Source organism: Mercurialis annua, linkage group LG7 (assembly GCF_937616625.2).
Source record: "Mercurialis annua linkage group LG7, ddMerAnnu1.2, whole genome shotgun sequence".
In the NCBI taxonomy this organism is placed as follows: Eukaryota; Viridiplantae; Streptophyta; class Magnoliopsida; order Malpighiales; family Euphorbiaceae; genus Mercurialis; species Mercurialis annua.
Genome location: NC_065576.1, coordinates 39,863,907 through 39,885,446, shown reverse-complemented (window position 1 = coordinate 39,885,446; position 21,540 = coordinate 39,863,907). Strand labels below are relative to the sequence as shown.

Genomic DNA, 21,540 nt, shown 5'->3' with positions numbered 1-21,540 from the left:
ACGACCCATTTTCATGAATCGTGACCGGCGCTAGGGTATGGGTATGGTTGTACCAAAACCCGTAGCTATCCTTGCGGATAACCAATTTATAACATTTAAAACAATGTACCTACAGAAAACCACATGCTCGGGGGCAATCGAGATTTCAGCCTAATCTAGCAGTACAGATAAACAACATATATTTAAAGTACGCTTGTCTCAAAATAATTTCCAACAGTATGACAATATAATATAATACCATAAACAATGTAATCATGCCAAAGTTGATAAAATAATAGTTGGTCCAATCCAACAAACAATAGTCTAAAACATAAACGTAAGACTATAACATGAATAATCTGATAATACTACTGCGGTCTAAGAGTTTAAAATAGTTCGACTCTTATTTCTAAAATAAAATAAAGAACCTCCGAGAATGAAGAAACGGAGATCGACAAATGCTTAAATCATAAACCTGGAAAATTTGGGAAAACAACGGGGTCAGATTTACTGAGTAGAGTTTATATAACCATTTACATTTATTAAGTTAAAAACCTTTAAAACGTTTAATAAAACATTTTCATTATGGATTATCAATGAAACCCTAAACCACAATTCTAAATCCATTGTCGTGTCGGTGAGACGTTTCTCAATAACCGATCCCCGACTATCACTTAATAAATAGTGAGCCTAGGAGACGTATCTTCCACCGGTGTCCTCACTAAGGTGAGACGTATCTCAAACCTACCTCAATACCATAATCATTACCGGTGCGCACGCAGTCCCGATGATGCCCATCGAGTAGCACGTTCCAAATCAAATCCACAATGCCGAAAACAGTTTAAAAGTTGTTTGTACATATATATATATATATATATATATATATATATATATATATATATATACAAAATATAATAATTGCTTAATAAAGAGGTAAATAGAGATATAAACTCACTGCTTGCTAAATCCACGTGATCCTGACAAGCTCCTAACTCTGGTTCGCCTCTGAAGTACGAACAGTCGACGGGTCTAAATAAAATATTAAAATTATAATTAAAATCCGACCCTAACTCTAAAGAGTACTAGACACCACATAGGACTAGCACACACAACAACACTCCAACGTATAATCAAACACATATGATTAAAACGTATTAAAACTATAACCCAAGTCATAGAAATCAACCATATAAGTTATCTATATTAAATTACAATTCGAGTAATTTATTAAACAATTTAATTTAACCCAAGTTAAAATCCATATCAGTGAGTCAGCCGAGTTATTTAAAACTACCAAGCTTCTTCCCACTTGTCGGGCGACCACAGTCTAACCCAAATAAAACTTATTAAATTTATAAACCCGAGTTTATAACTTAAAATATTTGATTAAGTAATAATCTATTTTAAAATGGAATTCAATAACCTCAAATCCAAGTAACCCAAATTATAATTAAAAATTAACCATTTTAAGTTTATAAAAGTTTAGGGACTAAACTGTACTTTAGCCAAATTAGGTTCAAAATGTTTAGGGGCTAATCTGTAATTTAGCCAATTTAATATTCGGAATCAAATTTAATTACTCATTTCCAATTTACTAAAATATAAATCAAAACAAAGATCCAAAAGATAAAAGTTAACTTAAATAAGTTTTTTAGAAACTTTTAGGGGCTAAATTGTAAATTAGTCAAGTTGATATATCAATCAAAATTAATTATAATTACCGAGTAATTATATTAATTTAGATTATAAAATAATTATCTTTTCAAGTTGCCAATTTAAAGTTGAAACAATATAAAAGTTATCATCGAAAAGCAAAACTATAACTATAATAACTTAAGGAATTCAATATATTTAAATAAACAAGTAAGGTGATTAAAATGCCAGTTAACCATCACTTTGCAAATTAAAGAAACAAGGCCATATATACACAGCAACAACCCCGCCCCTTTATCATCTTCATAAATTGAATTTTTACACAGTAACCCCAAACCATATAAACAACTACATAATTTTCTTATCAAAACAATTCAATAAGGGATCATAATCAAATATTAGGCAAGATTATAATTATCAACTCAACAAGAATGATATGACCTTCGGCTAACCATTAGGCAGAACTTCATTATGAACTCAGATTCGAACCAAAATTCAAATCCACAACTATACTTCGATGGATAAAAACGATGGCCAAAATTACCCAAACCATTAACAATCAATGAATCACGGAATAATAATCAACTATAACATCAAGAAACTTCAAAGCCTAAGCAACGGCAAAACCCAAGCTACGGTGACGATAAACCGTGACGGCTTTAAGCGGAGGAATTTGTACGTACCTTTTTATATATAATACGTAAGGATCGAAGAGATCGCTGAGTCGATGAGAACCGTCAAAGAACAATCGGATTTAAAGCTAAAACAATAAGCTTGAAATCAAGAACCGTATTTTGACGATATCGAAACAATAAAAGAAAGTTAAAGGATTACTTACTGAAACTTGATCGAAAGCAAGGGAATGATGAAGATTATGATTTTTGAGATTGAAAGGAAGGGTGGCGGCTGAGGTTTGATTCCAGATGATGAAAAATATTAGGTTTAGGAAGTGAAGACGTGAAGCAGTAAACCATATATATGAGGGAGGAAGAAGATTATATGTAACAACTTGTATGGGCTTCTTTTCTTTTTATGTTATGGCTAAAACCAAACACACTTATGGGCTTATTATGCACAAGGCAAATCACGTGGAAAGGAAAGTGTGCATGGCTCATTTTCATGCATAATAAGCTTCCTTCTTTTTTTTTATTTAAAAGTTAAAAAAAAACAAACCAATTACGAATCGAATTACGACCGAATTAACGAACGACTCTAATAAATTTAAATAAAAAAATATAATAATGCTAAATTATTTAAAGGTTGACGGAATACAAAAATTAAAATAAATTTGTAATAATTTAAAAATAATAATTATAAAAAAAATACGGGATATTACACTTGCCTTTTGAATTTGAAATTGAAAGGTGTAGATGATGCCACTTCACCTATCCATGTCAAGTGCATATTTTTTGTAAGGTTTAGATCATGCCACCTCACCCATCCATGTGCTTATTTCTAGGACCAATGAAAATAAGACCTCCAAAAAGCCCTAGGGCCGAAGTTGCCCTTCTTGCTAATAACAGGAGGGCTCGATCGAGCCCTTCAGTTCGGCAGGGGGATCGATCGAGTCCCTTAGCTAAGAGCCCGAAAAAATTCATTTTTTCTGCAAAAATACTTACACACCAAAAACGAAAACACCTGGCATTAACTTGAACAAAAACATAACAATTAAACACATAAAAACATAAGATCAAAAACTAAAAACATGAAATCAAAGCTAAGAAATTTTCTCTTGGATTGGCCACCCCCCCATCTCTCAAGATTGCCTCTCGAGCGCGCTTGTTTTAAGTCGAAAACTCGACTATCACACGGTGAACTCAAGTAGGAGTAGTGAAAGAGACCTCGTCTTCCACTCGGTTAGTCAAGGGCCCAAGATAAGGCTTACATTGATCCCCATTGATTTTGAAGGTCTCGCCTTTAGCATTCTCCAATTTTACCGCACTGTGACTCGCCATATTCCGGATTTTGATAACGGGACTTCAACTTGCCCGAAAACAACTTCAACCTCGAGTTGTATAGTAACACAAAGGACCCCGCCTCCAAAACCTTAGGAGCGATATGTGCATCATGCCACCTCTTCGTTTTTTTCCTTATAAAGCTTAATATTCTCATAAGCCATAAACTGGATCTCATCCAATTCATTACGTTGAAGAAGTCACTTTTCACCCGCTGCCTTAATGTCATAATTAAGCTTCTTGATTGCCCAATAGGCCTTGTGCTCCAATTCCAAAGAAAGGTGACATGCCTTCCCATAAGCAATTCGAAAGGGCGACATACCAAGTAGAGTCTTGTAGGCCGTTCTATACGCCCACAATGCATCATCCAACTTCAAAGACCAATCCTTTCGCGATCCATTCCTCTTCTTTTCCAAAATTCTTTTCAACTTGTGGTTCGAAACCTCAACTTGCCCACTAGTTTGAGGATGATAAGGGGTTGCAACTCGGTGGTATACATTGTACTTCTTCATCAAGGCTTCAAATTGCCGGTTGTAAAAATGTGACCCCTCATCACTTATGATGACTCTTGGCATGCCAAACCGGTTCATAAGATGCTTTAGAAAACATAGGACCACCTTAGCATCGTTTGTAGATAAAGCCTCCGCTTATACCCACTTAGATACATAATCCACACATACCAAAATATATAGGTTGCCATGAGACATCGGAAAAGGCCCCATGAAGTCTATCCCCCAAACATCAAATATTTTCACCTCTTGGATGGTGGTTAATGGCATCTCATCTCGCTTCGAGATTTCCCTACTCTTTGACATCGGTCACAAAGCCCAAGAAACTCCTTGGCATCTCGAAATAGAGTCGGCCAAAAAAACCTGCTCTCAAGAACTCTAGCGGCGGTCCTAGCCGACCCATAATGCTGGCATACTCGGAATTATGACAGCGCTCAATATAGGTATCACTTCTCCCAAGTCCACACATCTTCGTATCATCCCATCGCCATAAATCTTAAATAAATAGGGCTCATCCCACAAATTCCTCTTGACGTTGGATATGAATTTCTTCCGTTGTTGGTGAGTCAAGTCCGGAGGCATGATTTCTGAGGATAGATAGTTGAAAATATTGGCATACCAAGGTATTGACAAGCTAGATATCACCATGAGCATTTTGTCTGGAAACCGTTCATTTATATCAACATCCAATGGAATAGGTTCCGGAGTTTCTAACCTTGATAGGTGGTTCGCCACCACGTTCTTTGTACCCTTCTTGTCACGGATCTCTATATCGAATTCTTGCATTAAAAGAATCCATCGAATAAGTCTTGGCTTTGCGTCTTGCTTGGCAAAAAGGTACCTCAAGGTGGCATGATCGGTGTAGATGATGGACTTCGAGCCAAGCAAGTATTGCCCAAATTTGTTTAAGGCAAAGACTACCGCTAACATCTCTTTCTCGGTAGTGATGTAATTGAGTTGCGCTCCCGCCATAGTCCGGCTAGCATAGTAAATCACATGCACCCCCTTTTCCTTCCTTTGTCCCAACACGCAACCCAAAGTTTGATCACTCGCATCGCACATGAGCTCAAAGAGCAAACTTCAATCCGGAGCTGAAATAATAGGAGCGGTCACAAGCGCCTCCTTTAGCTTCTTAAAAGCAACATGACACTCCTTTGTAAACTCAAAAGGGGCATCTTTTACTAGAAAACTAGTCAAAGGCCTCGCAATAGATGAAAAATTCTCGATAAACCGACGATAAAAAGCTGCATGGCCCAAGAATGCCCGAACTCCTTTAACCGTATCCGAAGCAATTAACTTCTCAATTACCTCCGTCTTCGCCCTATCTACCTCAATCCCTTCTTCCGAGATCTTATGCCCAAGCATTATCCCCTCTTCAACCATAAAATGTCATTTTTCCCAATTAAGCACCAAGTTGGTTGCCTCACACCGCACTAACACACGCTCAAGGTTTGTCAAACAACTATCAGATGAATTGTCAAAAACAGAAAAATCATCCATAAATACCTCCATTATATTCTCCACCATATCGTTGAAGATCGAGGTCATACATCGTTGGAACGTTGCGGAGGCATTGCACAATCCAAAAGGCATCCGCCTGTAAGCAAAAGTCCGTAGAGGCAAGTGAAGGTCGCCTTTTCTTGGTCATCCAGAAAAATATCCGGAGTATTCGTCGAGGAAGCAATAGTACTTGTGACCCGCCACTCTTTTAAGCATTTTATCAATGAATGGTAGCGGAAAATGGTCCTTTTGGGTCTTCGCATTGAGCCTCCGATAATCAATACTCTCCATCCCGTCACCATACGGGTCGAAATTTTCTCTCCCTTCTCATTTTCAACTATGGTCATCCCACCTTTCTTGGGTACGCATTGGATAGGGATCACCCATCCACTATCCGAGATGGGATAGATAATGTCGGTATCTAAAAGTTTCACAATCTCCTTATGCACCACTTCTATCATATTAGGATTCAATCTTCTTTGCCTTTGAGTACACTTCTTGGATTCATCCTCGAGTTGGATCTTATGCATCACCACTTGAGGACTTATCCTTCTAATGTTGGAGATTTGCCATCCCATAGCCAATATATAACTCTTCCCCACTTGCACAACCCTCCTTTCTTGAACTTCCGATAGCTTGTTGGAGATAATGATAGGAAGCGTCTGGTTTTCTCCCACAAAAGCATACCGGAGATGGGGTGGTAACAGTTTCATCTCGACATTTGGAGGTACCTTGGAGGATGGTGGTGTAAGGCCCTCACTCTTGTGCAATTCCTCTGGTTGAGGCTCATTTGCTTCGGTATAATCATCACTTGAACCATCGGATTGAAACGTGACTTGAGCGACCCCAAAAAAATCAGCTTTTCCTTTAAAACTGGGGGGGCTTGATCGAGCCCAACTCAGATGCAATGGGGCTAGATAGATCTCCCTTGCCAAAGTGCCCCTCTCTTCTCAAATGCAGGGGGGGCTCGATCGAGCAGAGGGGCTCTATCGAGCTCCTCTGCTGAATTCTCACTTTTTGCAAAAACTTGCCCCATTTCTTGGTACAATGCTTCCATGTTTGCTTCAAGTTGATCCCTCACAAGTTCATCCACTAAATCAATCCTCATACATTCTTCCTCCTTGATGGCATTCCGCATCACTCTTTTCATGTCAAACTCTACTTTATCCTTATCAATCCTCAAGGTGAGCTTTCCGGCATGAACATCAATAAGAGCACGCCTGGTATTCATAAATGGGCGACCAAGGATCATAGGGAACTCCTTATCCAACGCAATGTCTAAGATCACAAAATCCACCGGAAAGATGAATTTGTCCACTTTAACAAGCACATCTTCCACTATCCCATACGGCTTCTTTAGAGAGTGATCGACAAATTGCAATACTATTGAGGTGTGCTTCACCGGTTGATCACCAAACAAGGACCTAAAAAGAAACAAGGGCATCAAATTAATACTTGCACAAGGATCACACAAGCAATTTATAGCATTCGTATTTCCTATAGTGCAAGGGATAGGAGAACTCCCTGGATCCTTTAGCTTTGTTGGTAAGTTGCTTTGGATGATAGAACTACAACTCTCCGTGAGGGGTATTGTTCCGCCTTGCTCCCAACTACGCTTGTTTGTAATTATGTCCTTCAAGAACTTTGCGTATTGGGGCATTTCTCTTAATGCATCCGCCAAGCTAAGATTGATTTAGAGTTTTTTAAAGATTTCAAGAAACTTGTGGAATTTTTGGTTATCCGGTGCCTTCTTCAATCGACTAGGAAATGGAAATTTTGGCACAAATGGTGTAGGCATCACGTATGGCTCTTCAATATCCATAACCACCTCCTCACAAGTCTTAGGTAGCTCTTGACTAGAGCTTGCAATATCAATCACCACTTAGGGCTCCTCCTCTTCAACTACATGTTTCTTGCCATTGGATTTCTCAAGGTTTCTCTCGCTTTGAAGCTCTACCACTTTGAGTTGTTCCCTCAGATTGTTTTCCGTGGTAGAGAAAATCCACCTTGAGGTCTTCCTTGAAGCAAAATTTCCATTTATGATATTTGGGTCTCTAGGTGATGGATGGTGGAAGCTTGGTTCTTCTCCCTTTGCTCCATTTTTTCCAACTTCTCTAGCACATTGGAAAGCATGTTCCCATCATCTGTATTCCTTTGTGGTTGCAAACTAGGAGGGTGTTGAGGTTTACCTCCATAATTGTTACCATGGCCTTGATTGTTGTGGTAATGCCCTTGTTGTTGTGGAGGTCTATTACCACTTTGGAAGCTTGGTCCCGCTTGTTGAGGCGCTTGAGCATTGCCTTGGCCTTTATTGTTTCTCCATCCGAAATTTGGGTGATTCTTCCACCCGGGGTTGTAGGTGTTAGAATAAGGATCATTAGCTTGCCTTTGACCCCCAATGTAGTTTACTTGCTCACTCAAAACTTGCCCCGTTACTAGGCATTCTCCCCCTGAATGGTTGTAATCTCCACAAAACTCGCATCCCACTTGAACATAAGCTACAGAGCGTTTCTTGGAGAAAATTGTTTCTTGAGGGCATCCACTTGGGCTTGGAGTGAAGCATTTGTTGCTTTAATGGCCTCCATTTATCTCACTTGATCAAGAGTCATCACTGACTTTTGATTAGGTGGCGCTCTTCTATCTATGGGAACCAATGTACTACTAACGATGGCCAATTTTTCCACCAAATCAAGAGATTCTTCATATATTTTTTGCATTAACGATTCGCCCGACGCCATATCAATAGTGGCTCTAGTAGTACTAGTCGTCCCATCATAGAATATTTGAATAACATGCTCTCTATTGAGTCGATGATGTGGGACGCTCCGTTGTAGATCTTTGAACCGCTCACATGCCTCATAAAGTGACTCCCCTTCAAATTGAACAAACTCAAGTATATCCTTGGTTAACTTTGAGGTCTTGCCATGGGGAAAATACTTGTTGAGAAACGCTTGAGGCAACTCCCTCCAAGTGTGAATCGACTCGTTAGGTAGAGAGTGGAGCCACAAACTAGCCTTGTCCCTCAAAGAGAACGAAAACATCAGGAGCTTGATTTGATCCGCGGTTATCCCATCAAGCTTGAAGGTATTTGGCACGCCCAAGAACTTGGCAATATGTGCATTGGGATCCTCACGACTCAACCCATAGAAGGCACAGCGATTCTCCAATAATTATATAATACTCGGCTTGATCTCGAAAGTCGCCGCTTGAACTGGCATTGCAAAACATCCTAACGTGGCGTTATCCACATCCGGCAAGAAGAACTCGCCCAAGGTTTGTCTCGGTTGATTTTGCACTTGTGGGTGCACATGGGTCGTTCCTCCCTTGGGCGCTCTTGATGCCTTTGGCGGTTCACATTCTCTAGTGGAGGAGGGGGTGGTGGATATTGTTGTTCCGGCCCCTCCATAAGAGGATTGAACCGCTTACTTCCTCATAATCGTGTCTGTCACCCTCTATAGTTAAGTGAATACGGGCTCTTCTTCTCACGCCTCTTTCGAAGCTACCAAGGTTGTCTTGAAACGGTTCGAGCGGGAGATCGGCGTGTCGCGTATTGTGCATACACGAGGATCAATTTCCTACACAAGAAAAACAAGAAAACCGAACGTAAACCACGAAAAAGCAAAATTGAACAATAAAAGTAAAAACAAAAAATAAGGTTAACTCGACCGAAATTCTAAGTGATCTCAATCAATTAAACGCAACCTTGTCCCCAACAACGGCGCCGAAAACTTGTTTACAAAAATGCCAAATCGTAGTACTCGACAAATCAAGGTCGAACCCACAGAGATAAAAAGTTTAAAGTGAATGAGATATGATCTTGATTTTCAATTCGGAAAGCAAACGAGTAGTTGGTTTTTTTCAATTAACACTATTGAATCCAAACTAAGCAACTAACAAATTAACGAAAGAACTAAACTTGCAATTCAACAACTAAATTAGCAATTATAAAAGACTAAAACGACTAACAATTTACGAGAATTCTGACGATAAAGGGGTTTGGAGGTCAATAATCCACCTAGGTCATGCATTCTCGGGAATTGGGTCTAGGGCCATAAAACGTGGACCGAGTGTTTCTAAGTCGCAACTCCCGCTCTCTCGAGCCTCAAAGAGTTACAAAACCACAACTATTCAAGCTTAACCTACTCTCGTAGCACTAAACACAATTAGAGCAATTAGCAATTAACACAACTCATAAGCCACCTAATTACTAACCCACTCTCATGGTGTTACTAATTAAGCATCTAATTAATTAATTAATTCCAATTAATAAACCCTCTCTCAAGGTGAAAATTAATCTAACAAAAAATACTTAGGTAGCTAATCTAAGCAAGCATTAGGAGCATTAATTAAAACATTAAAACAAACCCAAACTCTAACCCAATCATGCATTAACTAGGATTCATATCAACCCCCAAATCAGGGGGTTTAGCCACTCATGACTAAAGCAACAACAATCAATAAATAATAACAATAAAGCATTAAAGTAAGAGAACTAATTACCTTTAAAGAAAACCCAACAATAATCATTCAATAAAGATAAAGCTTCAATAATAATGGAGAATCAATCTTCAATAAATAACTTAAACATTCAACAATGTTGTAAATGTCACTTAGAGAAGATGGCTCAAAGCCCTAGAACTATTAAAACTAGAGGAATATTCAAAAGCTAATAAAAGTTATGTCTAGAGAATGATTCATAACCTAAAAGTAGAGATAAAATTCCTTATATATGGCTACAAAATAGGAAATAAAACTCCTAGTACATAGGTGTTGGGTCAAATCCGGAAGTGGGCCACCTCTTATCTTGTGCTTTAAAAAACTGAAATCCCATGTGCCATACAGAAGGGCTCGATCGAGCCCCAAGGTCGAAGGCTCAAAGCCTACAAATCTGACCAGGGCTCCCCTTAATTAAAGGGGGGGGGGGGGCGATCGAGCCCTCCTGCTCGGAGGGGGACTTTTCGCTCAAAAATGCTCAAAGACTTCGCTTGAATCCCGATTCGTTAATTATTCATTCCTTAGCCTAAAAAAACCTCTGTTTTGCTCCATTTTCCCTACAACACACACACGCAATAAGGTATACAAAGCAACCAAAAAGCGTTGTTAAAAATGTAAATGCACACGGAAAACACTTAGAAATATAGGAGTATTTTACTCCTATCATCGTGTTGGGGGTGTTTAAACCTAGTCCCAATGTTTGATTTGAATCTTTAGGAACCACGAGTTGTTTGTTTTTTAGGTTCAATCCGTCAGAATTCATCCTTCAATAGTATTTATTTGAGTTAAGAAAAGCTCCTTCTTATTTGATGTTTTCACGCTCTTCCCACAGACGGCGCCAATTGATGGAATCTGAACTCTTGATCAATGATTTAACTTGCAAAACAGAATATAAGGCTACTCAGACGGTGGTTCCGATTAACGCTTCGATGCTTAAGTCAGTCTTGCCTCAAGCGACATGTACTTTCTTATTGTATTGATTGTGTTTACAGGCATACCTCATGTCCTTATATAGTGTATGATGAATACTTTGTATGAATTTGATTAGGAATGTCATTCCTGTTTAGTAAGACTTTGAATAGGAAAAAGATTCCTTGTTCAACTATAATCCTATTTAGAAGTGTTTTCCTAAATAGACTGATCTTCACAGATATGAGTTTACTTCCGTTTAGGAAGGTAATCCTGAATATCTAGTCTTCTCGATATCATTCCATTTCTATATGATCACGTCTCTAGTGATGGGCTTTGTACTTGATCTCGGATCTTGCCGAATCCTGAGGGGTTCGGGCGAATCCTCTCTTTGGTCTTTATGCGTGACGTAGTCTCTTGGACTCAGATGTTGTTATTGTTGAGTTTCCGCCTTGGGCGAGTCCTCAGATTCTCTCGAATGACTGAATCCTATACAACTCGGTTATATTATAGTTATGCTGGAATTCAGTTTGCATCACTTCTCATGAATTCTCATTTATTTTAAACTACCTATTCTAATATTATTTTTTAATTAAAATTCTAGTTAAAAAAATATTTTTTATTAATATTTCAATTAAAAATTATAACCTGTTTATTTAATTGATAAGTTTTATCTAACTAATAATAATTATGTAGATATACAAATTTTTATACTCGTAGCGGTGGTTGAGTTCCAATAATTTTTTTTAAATAGACTCAGTTTAAAATGTCATCCGTGAAGTAAGTCAATCATATTATAACACGTCATTAAATTAATGACAATATCGTAACATCACTATTAAAAGGTGTAAAAAATAAAAATTAAAATTACGATAATACCACTATTTCAATGACGTGTTATGATATGATTAGTGAGTTCAAGGATGACGTGATAGACTGAGTATATGTAAAAATTTCTCTCTAATAATATATAAACTTTCCACTACATATATATAAACTTGCCGATTTATTTAATTGTTTTTATGCATGCTTTTCTTTATTAGCATTTATGTAGCTATTTTTTTTGTCGAAGCATTTCTGTAGCTAATTTCTAAAAATATTGTACATATATCAAATGTTCTTTATTGATCTTTATGCAGGTATACGACTTCCATTAATTCATGGAGTGCCAGGAGTGGTATTGCAAATAGTGTTAGATTTCTTACCGGACATTCAAATAAATAAGTTAGAGTGTTTATTTCAAAAATAACAATGGCGTAACAGTTGTATTAAATAATAATATAGCGCAATAGTTGTATTAGATAATCTTTTAATAAATTATTACAATCGAGCGAGGAACTATGCCTAATGATAAAGAGAAATTTTAAATGATTTAAATAATCTTAAAATTGTGTCATACGATTGTGTAAAACCGAAATAAAGTCAAAAATTAAATTGAGCCAAATTTAATTGTAGTTATACAGTTGATTTTTTTAGGTTTTCAATTCAGTATAACTATTGTTCAATTATTTAATTCAATTTCGGTTGATTAACCAAATGTGTCAACAAGAAAAAAAAACAATGCACCATCTATCTCCTTCTTGTGACGCGAGTTACTGAATTATTTAAAGCTTTAAAATACTTTTAAATAGCCATAAAATATGATAAATATTCATTATTTTTATTAAATAGGCAGTGACTAAATTTATCTTATAAGTAAATTTATTGAAAAGTTCAAGCAGATGACAATAAATTAAAATAACTTTAAGTTGTACCCTATAAGTAGAATTTTGATAATAATGTTAATATGTACTCATAAAATTCACAAGAAAAAGCATGCACACTACATTTTAATATTTTTGGGTTACTACAACTCTATAAGTGTAAGCAATACTTTCTTAGCAGGAATTGTTTTGTTGAATTTTTAAATATTAGCACTTGAAATGGGTTGGTTTGTCTGCGGATATTTTAACTTTCTAAATGTGTAAAACAAATTACATTATTTATTAAAAAACATTAATACTATAATACATTTTATGCAGGTATATTTTATGTTTTTACTATGATACATTTTTTATTAAATTTATTTCAGTTTTTTTTTTGAGGAGAATTTATTTCAGTTAAATTAGAAATATTATGAATATATTAATTGTTTTAATTTATATGACTAATAAAAAAATTATTAAAAAATTGATAAAAATATTAATTTAATATGACACAATCTATGAAGTCACAAAATTAAAAAAAATAGACTAAATTTTATTATGTTTGATTATGACTTAAATTAATTTTAATAATTAATTTTTTTTTTTGGTCAAGCAACCAAAGGAGCAACTTATATTAATGAAGCTGCAAAAAAGAGATACACCCAAAATCTTGGCAACAGCCAGAACACAACCAAGGCCTAAAACCAAAGCAAAGCTAAGGACAGAACAAAAAAAACAAGCCTTAAAGGACTGCACACTCACAGAACAAACAAACTAAGCAAAGGAACTAGCTACCAGCAACAAACTAGAGACTAGTATGATTGTTTATTCTAGCAGCGACAGTAAAATTGATATTCTTAAAAACTTGATCAGCAGGAGCTAAAAACTGATTGAAAATGGCATCATTCCTTGCCTTCCAGATAAAATAGACAGCAGCTGAGAACCAAAGCTTCCTGATTTTTGACACCAAAGATTTGCCTGCAGATCTTTTTATAAAAAAACTAACTTCTCTATTCCAAGAAAAGCTATGCCTATTAAGGCCCAGGATAAAAAGGACATTGGACCAAATATTCTGAGAGTAGCCACAAGCAAAGAACAAATGCTCCAAATTCTCAGGGTGAGAACCACATAAACTGCAACTGTCAGAAGAAACAACATTCCAAGCCATAAGTTTATCCTTCGTGAGCAATCTTTTTTTCAAACACAGCCACAGAATAAAAGAATGTCTAGGAATAGACCCAGAGAACCAAACCAGGGAGGCCCAAGGGACTTTAGGAAGACTGGGGTTAAGATTCCTCCACAAGCTATTAACAGAGAAAGAACCACTCTTGCTAGGCACCCAATAGACTTTATCTTCATAATTCGAAATACTGTAATTGTTACTCACATAGTCCCACGCTTCTTGAGTCACCTCATCCATAGGGTCAGGTAAGCGCCATCTATCCCTCCTCCATAGCTTGCAAACAACAGTAGATTTTGGGACCTCAGAATCTTTTATATTAACATTAGGGAATCTGTCAACCATTGCTTTTCCATCTGGCCAAGGATCAAACCAGAACGAGAACCTCTTTCCATCTCCTAACTTATACTCAAAGAAAGGAGCAATAACAGTTCTAATCTTCAATTGCTATCAGAGGAGTGCTGTTCAGGTATGCTAATTCAATCTAAATATTTTTGCCATTATTTAAGTGTTGTTTTTTGAAGTTCGATGAGAATAAACAATTATCTTTTCGTAAGTGATGATTTTGTTTCGGTTTTGATTTCTTTCTTGGTAATGATGGCAAGGTGTTTGTTGTTTTGCCCCAATGAGTTTTTTTTTATTATCTGCTTGTATAATTGTATTAGGTATGGAGGCTGAATATGAGACTTGGAAAGCCATCTACCATCAGCGCATATCCAACACAATATGGGTAGTTAGATTGGAAACTTTAGTCGATGGAAGATCCATGGTTTCGACCGGCACCGGTTTTTCCATAGACGGTGATGGTCATATAATGACTTGTAACCATGTTCTTGATACTAGAGAAAAAGCTACTGTATCTGTTCGTAAGACCAAAGGACTTCCTCACTGGATTAGGGCTACTATAGTACGTACTTATCCTATGTATGATATTGCAATACTGAAAAAACCCACTACCCTTCGTAAGGATAGGGAAATTTTTGCAGAAGATGGTAGTTTAGTGGTTGGTCAAACCGTAGCGCATATAGGAAACCCTTACAATATGTTTGGCTCATTCTTTCGTGGTAAAGTCTCATTTCCCATCTTTAAAGATGCTGCGATTCCTCAAGATTCCCAAACTTGTCGTAATTTCAAATCTAACATAATAGAGTTTGAACCCCCCCGGCACTCAATTATGGGACATATATGGAATTCAATTAATAGAAACTTTGATACATCTGAACTTCACCCACAAATCCCATTAATACATATTAATGGTTTTGGGATTTGCAGTGGCTGTTCAGGGGGCCCGGTGTATAATCTCAAAGGAGAGGTTATTGGAATGGTTATCTTAAGTGATCGGTATGAGACGGTTGCTATTCATGTTAACTTGTTAAGATATGTTAGTGAGACATTTTTCGTAAAAGCAACAAAGACTCGGGGCAATCCTTCTAAGAGGCATAAGGTATTTTGACTGTCTTTTTATACATATGATTTGTTCTGTACATAGCAACACACTCTTGTTTACTTTGGGATTTTTGACCAGAAAATCGTTTAGATTGATACGAACCATCAGCATATCACCTTCCTGAAAAGTAACAAACCTGCGTCTCAACTCAGCCTGAGTCTTGTACTTTTCATTGCTTAATGCAGGAGAAATGTCTACAGTCATATAAAATGATTGATCCTAACTTTTCTGTCTTGCAAATGCTGAAAGATATATGTTAGTGCTTCCTGGAATTGAGAACTGATTACTCTCATGAATCGCAGGGGAGTGTCATGAATGTAACAACAGCTGATAAATTGAAGAAAACAGCTGCCTGCATTGTTTTGGGCAATGAATTAGTGGATATGCGTAGCTTGACTGAAGAGTCCGCAGAACGAATTGCAATGCCACTACAACCTATCATTGAGGATACACAAGCTAGTGCTAGTGGCTCTGTTGAAATCGACAGAGGGGATGAGTTAGAAGACCCCGAGTCACATAGTCTGGTGGTTGTTCCACAGAATCAGCTCACTTCTTCACAGATCAGTGACATTGCTAAGGGGGAAGAATTTGTTGAAATTCCATGGTTAAATGAAATCAACAAAGAATGCCCTCCATCTTTCAACTACATTTCTCAAAACCTCATTTTTCAAAATGCTCATGTGAAGTTCACTCTCTCTCAAATCAAGGCTGAAAATTGTTGTTCTACATGTATTGGTGATTGTCTGTCCTCCACTACAGTTTGTGCTTGTGCCAGTGAAAATGGAGATAAGTTCGCATACAATTCACACGGCCTTCTCACGGAAGAGTTTTTAGAGGACTGTATCTCTATTACTCGTGATCCTCAACGGCAATGCCTGTCCTATTGTAAAGCTTGCCCACTTGAAAGATCAAAAAATGAAGAAATCTTAGAACCATGCAAGGGCCATGTGAAGAGGAATTATATAAAAGAATGCTGGAGCAAATGCGCCTGCCATAAGCTGTGTGGAAATCGAGTAGTGCAGCGAGGTATAATGTCTCAATTGCAGGTACACATATGATCTTTCACCCCTGTAAGTTTCACAAGTGGATATTTTCTAGAAATATGAAATTATGACTATGATCCTTTGGTGTCTTTTATGAATTAAGAATTAATTTTCTGTGAAAATTCTGTAATGCACCTAACCATTATAGATAAAATCTTCGTTTGGCCCTGTTCTTTTTTCAGTTCATGTGCATGAGCCATCTATCAATTATTCATTGGCTGTGTGCATCAGGTTTTCTTTACACCCGAAGGAAAGGGATGGGGTCTCAGAACCTTAGATAAGTTGCCGAAAGGGATCTTTGTGTGTGAGTATGTTGGAGAAATACTAACTGGCAAGGAGTTGCAAGAGAGAAAGATGCAAAGAACAAGAGGCACCAATGTTAACCGTCGTACATGTTCAGTTTTATTGGACGCATATTGGTGCTTGAAAGGAGCAGTGAAGGACGAAGAAACTCTTTGTTTGGATGCAACATCTTTTGGAAATGTTGCTAGGTTTATCAATCACAGGTAACTGATGAAACTTGTGGATATGGCTTTGATCCTCGTTGTAGTACTTGTTTTTGTTTGTGCTTTTCAGACTTTTCGATTGCTTTTGCCACTTTTGACATCCTTCTTGTTATTGATATGGTGTGTTAATTTACAGGGAGTTCAGAACTTCTCTTGCAGTTGCAAGTGATTTTCTTTTGATTGCATTTTCTTTCTATGGTTAGGTGCCTTGATTCAAACTTGATTGAGATCCCAGTCAAAATGGATACATCAGATCATCATTACTATCACGTACGAAAATTTAATGCTTTATTTGATTTATCTTGTCTTCTGCTAACTTTATAATATCTGCTGCACGAATGAGAAGACATTGATTTACTTCTTATGCAGCCTGCCTTTTTCACCACTAGAGATGTAGATGCCATGGAAGAACTAACATGGGTTAGTAAATACCACTTGCATAGTTGTTTGATTTTTGAAAGTTCATGGGTTTAGTAAATTATGGATATGTTTTTGCTATTTAGTCTTAGATGAACAAGTTTGGTCTTCTTTGTTCGGTTATATAGTTATGATGTCTCAAAATGTTTGGTAATGCTGTTCAGATATAATACTGTTTGTTTTCTTTGTATACAAAGACTTAGGTTGGTTATAAACGTTTTCTTTGTATATAAAGATTCAGGATAATGGAAATTTAGGCTTCCTTGATTGTTTTATGCTAATTTGGCATCTATTTTTAGTTTGTTCTGGAAGCATGGGGTTTATGATGGTGCAAATTTCATATTTTCTGATAGTAAACATCATCCATCAGGAACATTATTATGTGCTTGTGACAAATGACTTATCTCTGGTGAAAACATCTATTTAAATATGTTCAAGAAATCAAGAGTAATTCAGTTACCATTTAACGGGTCAGATAATGTCGAGCTACACTAATGTTGAGGCGGGATGAGTAGCATTGTGGTCAATATAGTAAGCATAATAGACCTTAGATTTTCTTAATATTTATCAGCTAGTCAGAAGTGTTTTTGTGGAGCTACTTTGTCCATCAAACATGCTTTTGATTTTCCAGCTTTGTTGAAAACAGGTGTCCAGCAGATTGTATGGCCATGTAAGTTATGTATGTCATAATAAGTGACATAACTTTCATGACTTGTATGTTATTCTTAGATTTGTATCAGAGACAAGCTTGCCTATGTGCGAAATTACCTGTCTGTAGATGGTTTGCATATATTGTGAACTTGTGAGGATCTTTTTTGGTTTGTTTTCAAACTAATATCTGATGCATTTTCAGGATTATGGTATTGATTTCGACGATAATGATCATCCTGTGGAGATGTTCCGGTGCTTATGTGGTAGCAAGTTCTGCAGGAACACGAAACATTCTAATAGTAAGTTCACTCTGAATCTGTACGTGGCTAACTAGATAATTTGCACTTGGAATAATTTGCAATTGGGTATTAGGTTTGTGCTCAACTAGTTTCTGCTTAGAGTGTCTAAGTAATCAGAAAATGATTGATTGATGCTAGAGTTTGATTATTTATCCGGAGTGACATTTTGGGGCAGGTACACCTCCTGTCTCACAGATTAATAAACTTTCTTGAGAAACCGGCAAATAAACCATTACTATTGGAGAGATTGTTTCTAATCACCATAAATTCCCAACACTCCTTGTCCTTTTATCCAAGTTCAATTGGCTGCCATTCTTTGCTTCAAGTGTCCAATGGTTTGTTATGTAGATGATGGTTGCCTATGAGTTTTTTTTTCTAATGGGCTAATAATTAAATCATTTTTCTCCCTTGGTCATTTGAGCTAGCAGCCTGGCACATGAACTTTGTCTTATTTGCTTATTTCTACTATTCTTATCATTGTTATGGTACATAATCAATAGTGTTGCCATTGATGATTACATTCATTTTGCATGTTAGAATATCCAAACCAAGTATGACCTTACCTTATTTGCAAGTTGGTTGATGTTCAAAATCACCTAACATGTCTTTATCAGTATGCTTAAATTTATCTGCTGGGGGGTTACCAGGGGCTCTGTTGTCATATGGAATGAAAATTTCCAGTTGTAGGTTCTGCTATAATTTATAGTTATGTACGTTATATGTAGTTTCTCCAGATAACTTTGGAGTAGGGACATCATTTCCTTGGAATATACTGTAGGTCTAGGGAAAACCCAAAAGATTGAAGTTGGCCATTTATGTTCCATCCATTACATCGAAAATGTATTAGATGTTTCTGGATGATGAGGCCGATATTTCTGGTGATTTCTGCATGGATTATAAGTCACGTAAATCTGTTCACCTCATGGAGTGTGTTCCTGTCCAGCCTTTTTGTAGCTTTAATTTGAAGGAGTTAAGTATCTTATGCAGCATTGCATTCTTTTCCATGTGCTATCCGGGTTACTATTAATTGTGCGAAATATGGCCTGACAGAGCATTGGATGCTCAATGTCAAATTACTATTTGTTTCTGTAATTACATTGGAGCTTCAAAGTTAATATGTAGCTGAATTGATTGTTTTTTATGCTTATGCTATAGGTCTCTTTAACCCCTTAACGACCAGCTTTTGCCGTGCAGGGTCCAAGCATCTATTAAGATGACCGACTCCAGGAGATTAAGAGACTCGGGCTTTTTCTTTTTGTCTGTCGCTTCTTGATAAGTTGGAAAAGTTCATGAAGCGGATCTTGCAGATTAGGTTCTAGTAGCTATGCTTTAACTGTTGCAGATTAGGTTATCCTGTAAAACTTGGAGCTGATGAGTTATACACTGTCACATGAGATGGATGGTATTTGTACAGAACGCAAGTCAGCTGCCTATGTGTTTTGATCTCGTAGCTAATATTAGCTTAGGGCCGGACCCTTTTCTTTTCCGGGTGTGGCCGGGGCAGGGAGACTCTGAATTTTGAATGTTGGTGTTTATGGCTGGTCTTTTTCCCTGTCATGGATGATGATTGAGAACCAGGTAGAATTTTCTGCTATTGTACAGTTGATCTTGCCCCTTATCAAAGTTATGCATGTTGTTTTAATTTTAAATTTTCCAGGAGTATCGGTTCTATCAACTAACATTGTGCAGGTTAAGTTTACTTTATCCCATCAAATATCAATAGTTCATTTATTTGATCTCATCTCTATTCTCTCCTGTGAGTAGAATTCATCTATAGATGTATCGTCGGTGGGTGTAAACTCCAAAGAAGATTGGAGGATTTCATTTTCCTTCATGTGCTTTCCAAATCTGTCTTCTACGAGAAAACTATAGACAAAATTCAGCTGTATTCTGAGACCACGTCGACAATATGAGTTCATATCTTCCTATTTTCACATATGCTTCCGAAGGTTTTACATTCAGCCTGAAAATATTTTAGGAAATCGTTCAGTACATCTTGTTTTTCCTCTTCTTTGCTTGCTTTCATTACATGCCACCTCAGTTTCTCTGTTATGCTATCTTTATGCTTCCTATCATTAGTTAAGAACTAGATGAGTCTAATTTAACCTGTAATCTGGAACCCGTAGACGTAGTAGTTGGTTAAAGCAGTCGAATGCTCTCCCTTACTGAACTGAGCAGCAACATGAGAAGCCCGATCTGAGGATGAGTTGAGAATGCCTCCAGCCAACCCATACGCATCAACCTTCATTTTTATTTCATATCAGAAACAATCAGGCTTTTTAATCAAAAACATATTTGTGTAAAAAACATAATAATAAACAAAGATGAAGAAAAAGAACCTTGTTGAACCAGATATTTCTGGCGGCAGCAATGGCAAACCTTGTTGAACCAATTATTTCTGGTGGCAGCAATGGCTTCTTCTTTAGCAAATCTACTACTCCCGCAGCATGCCGTAAAATCCTTCTCCTCGTTATCTTCTTTATTTACTTCAAAATGGAAAACTGAATCTGTTTAATATACTTACTTACCTCCAATTGCACTGCTGTTTCCTGACAGAAAATAAACAGTACTGTTTTCAGACAAAAATAAACAACTCTCGTATTCTTTTTAATAAATGAAATGGCAAGATTTTTTGACAATAAACAATCATCCACAATTCAGTATTGGGAAATATAAAAGTAAAGGGCCATGAAGAAATCCATAATTATTATAAATACAGCATAAAGAAAAGGTAGTCCTTATTTTACGCAGGCCAAAGGTGTATTTCAATCGCTCAACCGTGCAGTTCACATCTTAGTCTATATTTGTAAGCACGTATAGTAAAACATTACGCATGTATAGGTGTTTGCACCGGCCCAAAAGGGTTGCTGGGTCAAGAGTTTCGTGTGGGCTTACAAAGGGGTCAGGCCCAAAAGAAAGCCTTTTTTATTATTATTGCCTTTTCTATTTTATTAGGAGTTTGTAGCTCATTAGGAGTGATTTTCTTTCAGAGTCTTAGTCCTAGTTGAATTAGGAGTCTTAATTATGAGGAGCTATAAGTAGCTCAGAGCTTTATTATTTTTGTATCAACAAATCAATCAATCAAAAACCAAGCCTAGTGCTTTTTATCTCGCAATCTCCGGATTGTTTTAATTTAGGAGTAGTTTTCGGTATTAATCTCGCCTGAGTTCTTAACTCCCAGATTATTACTTCTTAAATCACGTGGTTAAGTGTCTTTAACCAAACAAGCCCTGTGAATATCTACATAGGTTCGTTAAAGTATCAAACCTCAAACCGATCCCGATTATAAATTCAAAGATTCGAGTCCGGAATA

The 21,540-nt window shown here is 36.9% G+C and overlaps 3 protein-coding genes and 1 long non-coding RNA gene across 5 annotated transcripts; 1 reads left to right on the top strand and 3 right to left on the bottom strand.

Moving 5' to 3' along the window:
- Positions 1 to 5,176: 5,176 nt before the first annotated feature.
- On the bottom strand, positions 5,177 to 5,623 carry LOC126657174 (uncharacterized mitochondrial protein AtMg00860-like). Its single transcript, XM_050351823.1, has 2 exons — positions 5,539 to 5,623; positions 5,177 to 5,469 (listed from the first exon to the last, which is right to left on the bottom strand). Exons 1-2 carry the CDS (start codon positions 5,621 to 5,623, stop codon positions 5,177 to 5,179), a joined length of 378 nt encoding a protein of 125 aa, XP_050207780.1.
- A 3,455-nt stretch (positions 5,624 to 9,078) lies between these two features.
- On the bottom strand, positions 9,079 to 14,209 carry LOC126657173 (uncharacterized). The gene is made up of 4 exons (XM_050351822.1): positions 13,491 to 14,209; positions 13,345 to 13,399; positions 10,627 to 10,647; positions 9,079 to 9,171 (listed from the first exon to the last, which is right to left on the bottom strand). Exons 1-4 carry the CDS (start codon positions 14,207 to 14,209, stop codon positions 9,079 to 9,081), a joined length of 888 nt encoding a protein of 295 aa, XP_050207779.1.
- Positions 14,210 to 14,238: 29 nt separating this feature from the next.
- On the top strand, positions 14,239 to 19,876 carry LOC126655593 (probable inactive histone-lysine N-methyltransferase SUVR2). Of its 2 annotated transcripts, XM_050349827.2 has the most exons (8): positions 14,239 to 14,333; positions 14,530 to 15,308; positions 15,614 to 16,357; positions 16,586 to 16,860; positions 17,064 to 17,130; positions 17,230 to 17,280; positions 18,131 to 18,227; positions 19,422 to 19,876. In XM_050349827.2, exons 2-8 carry the CDS (start codon positions 14,532 to 14,534, stop codon positions 19,442 to 19,444), a joined length of 2,034 nt encoding a protein of 677 aa, XP_050205784.1. In that variant the 5' UTR covers positions 14,239 to 14,333; positions 14,530 to 14,531; the 3' UTR covers positions 19,445 to 19,876. The 2 variants fall into 2 exon arrangements, with proteins under 2 accessions (XP_050205784.1, XP_050205786.1); XM_050349829.2 differs by lacking the exons at positions 17,230 to 17,280; positions 18,131 to 18,227; positions 19,422 to 19,876 and having other exon boundaries at positions 16,997 to 17,102.
- A 279-nt stretch (positions 19,877 to 20,155) lies between these two features.
- Positions 20,156 to 20,883, bottom strand: LOC126655596 (uncharacterized). Its single transcript, XR_007633065.2, has 2 exons — positions 20,567 to 20,883; positions 20,156 to 20,469 (listed from the first exon to the last, which is right to left on the bottom strand). It is a non-coding gene; the product is annotated as an uncharacterized LOC126655596 (long non-coding RNA).
- Positions 20,884 to 21,540: the final 657 nt, after the last annotated feature.

Bases quoted from the DNA above. Each gene is read 5' to 3' on its own strand.
- LOC126657174 (XM_050351823.1), bottom strand. From the start codon at position 5,623: ATGGTGGAGAATATAATGGAGGTATTTATGGATGATTTTTCTGTTTTT. The intron at 5,470-5,538 runs GTGTGTTAGTGC...TTATGGTTGAAG, and splicing joins TTGTTTGACAAACCTTGAGC to AGGGGATAATGCTTGGGCAT.
- LOC126657173 (XM_050351822.1), bottom strand. From the start codon at position 14,209: ATGGTTGACAGATTCCCTAATGTTAATATAAAAGATTCTGAGGTCCCA. The intron at 13,400-13,490 runs GTTTGTTGCTGG...TTCTGTCCTTAG, and splicing joins AACAATCATACTAGTCTCTA to CTTTGCTTTGGTTTTAGGCC. The intron at 10,648-13,344 runs GTATCTCTTTTT...TGTGTGTTGTAG, and splicing joins CTGTTGCCAAGATTTTGGGT to GGAAAATGGAGCAAAACAGA.
- LOC126655593 (XM_050349827.2), top strand. From the start codon at position 14,532: ATGGAGGCTGAATATGAGACTTGGAAAGCCATCTACCATCAGCGCATA. The intron at 17,131-17,229 runs GTACGAAAATTT...CTTCTTATGCAG, and splicing joins CAGATCATCATTACTATCAC to CCTGCCTTTTTCACCACTAG. The intron at 18,228-19,421 runs GTAAGTTCACTC...TTTGCCGTGCAG, and splicing joins GAACACGAAACATTCTAATA to GGTCCAAGCATCTATTAAGA.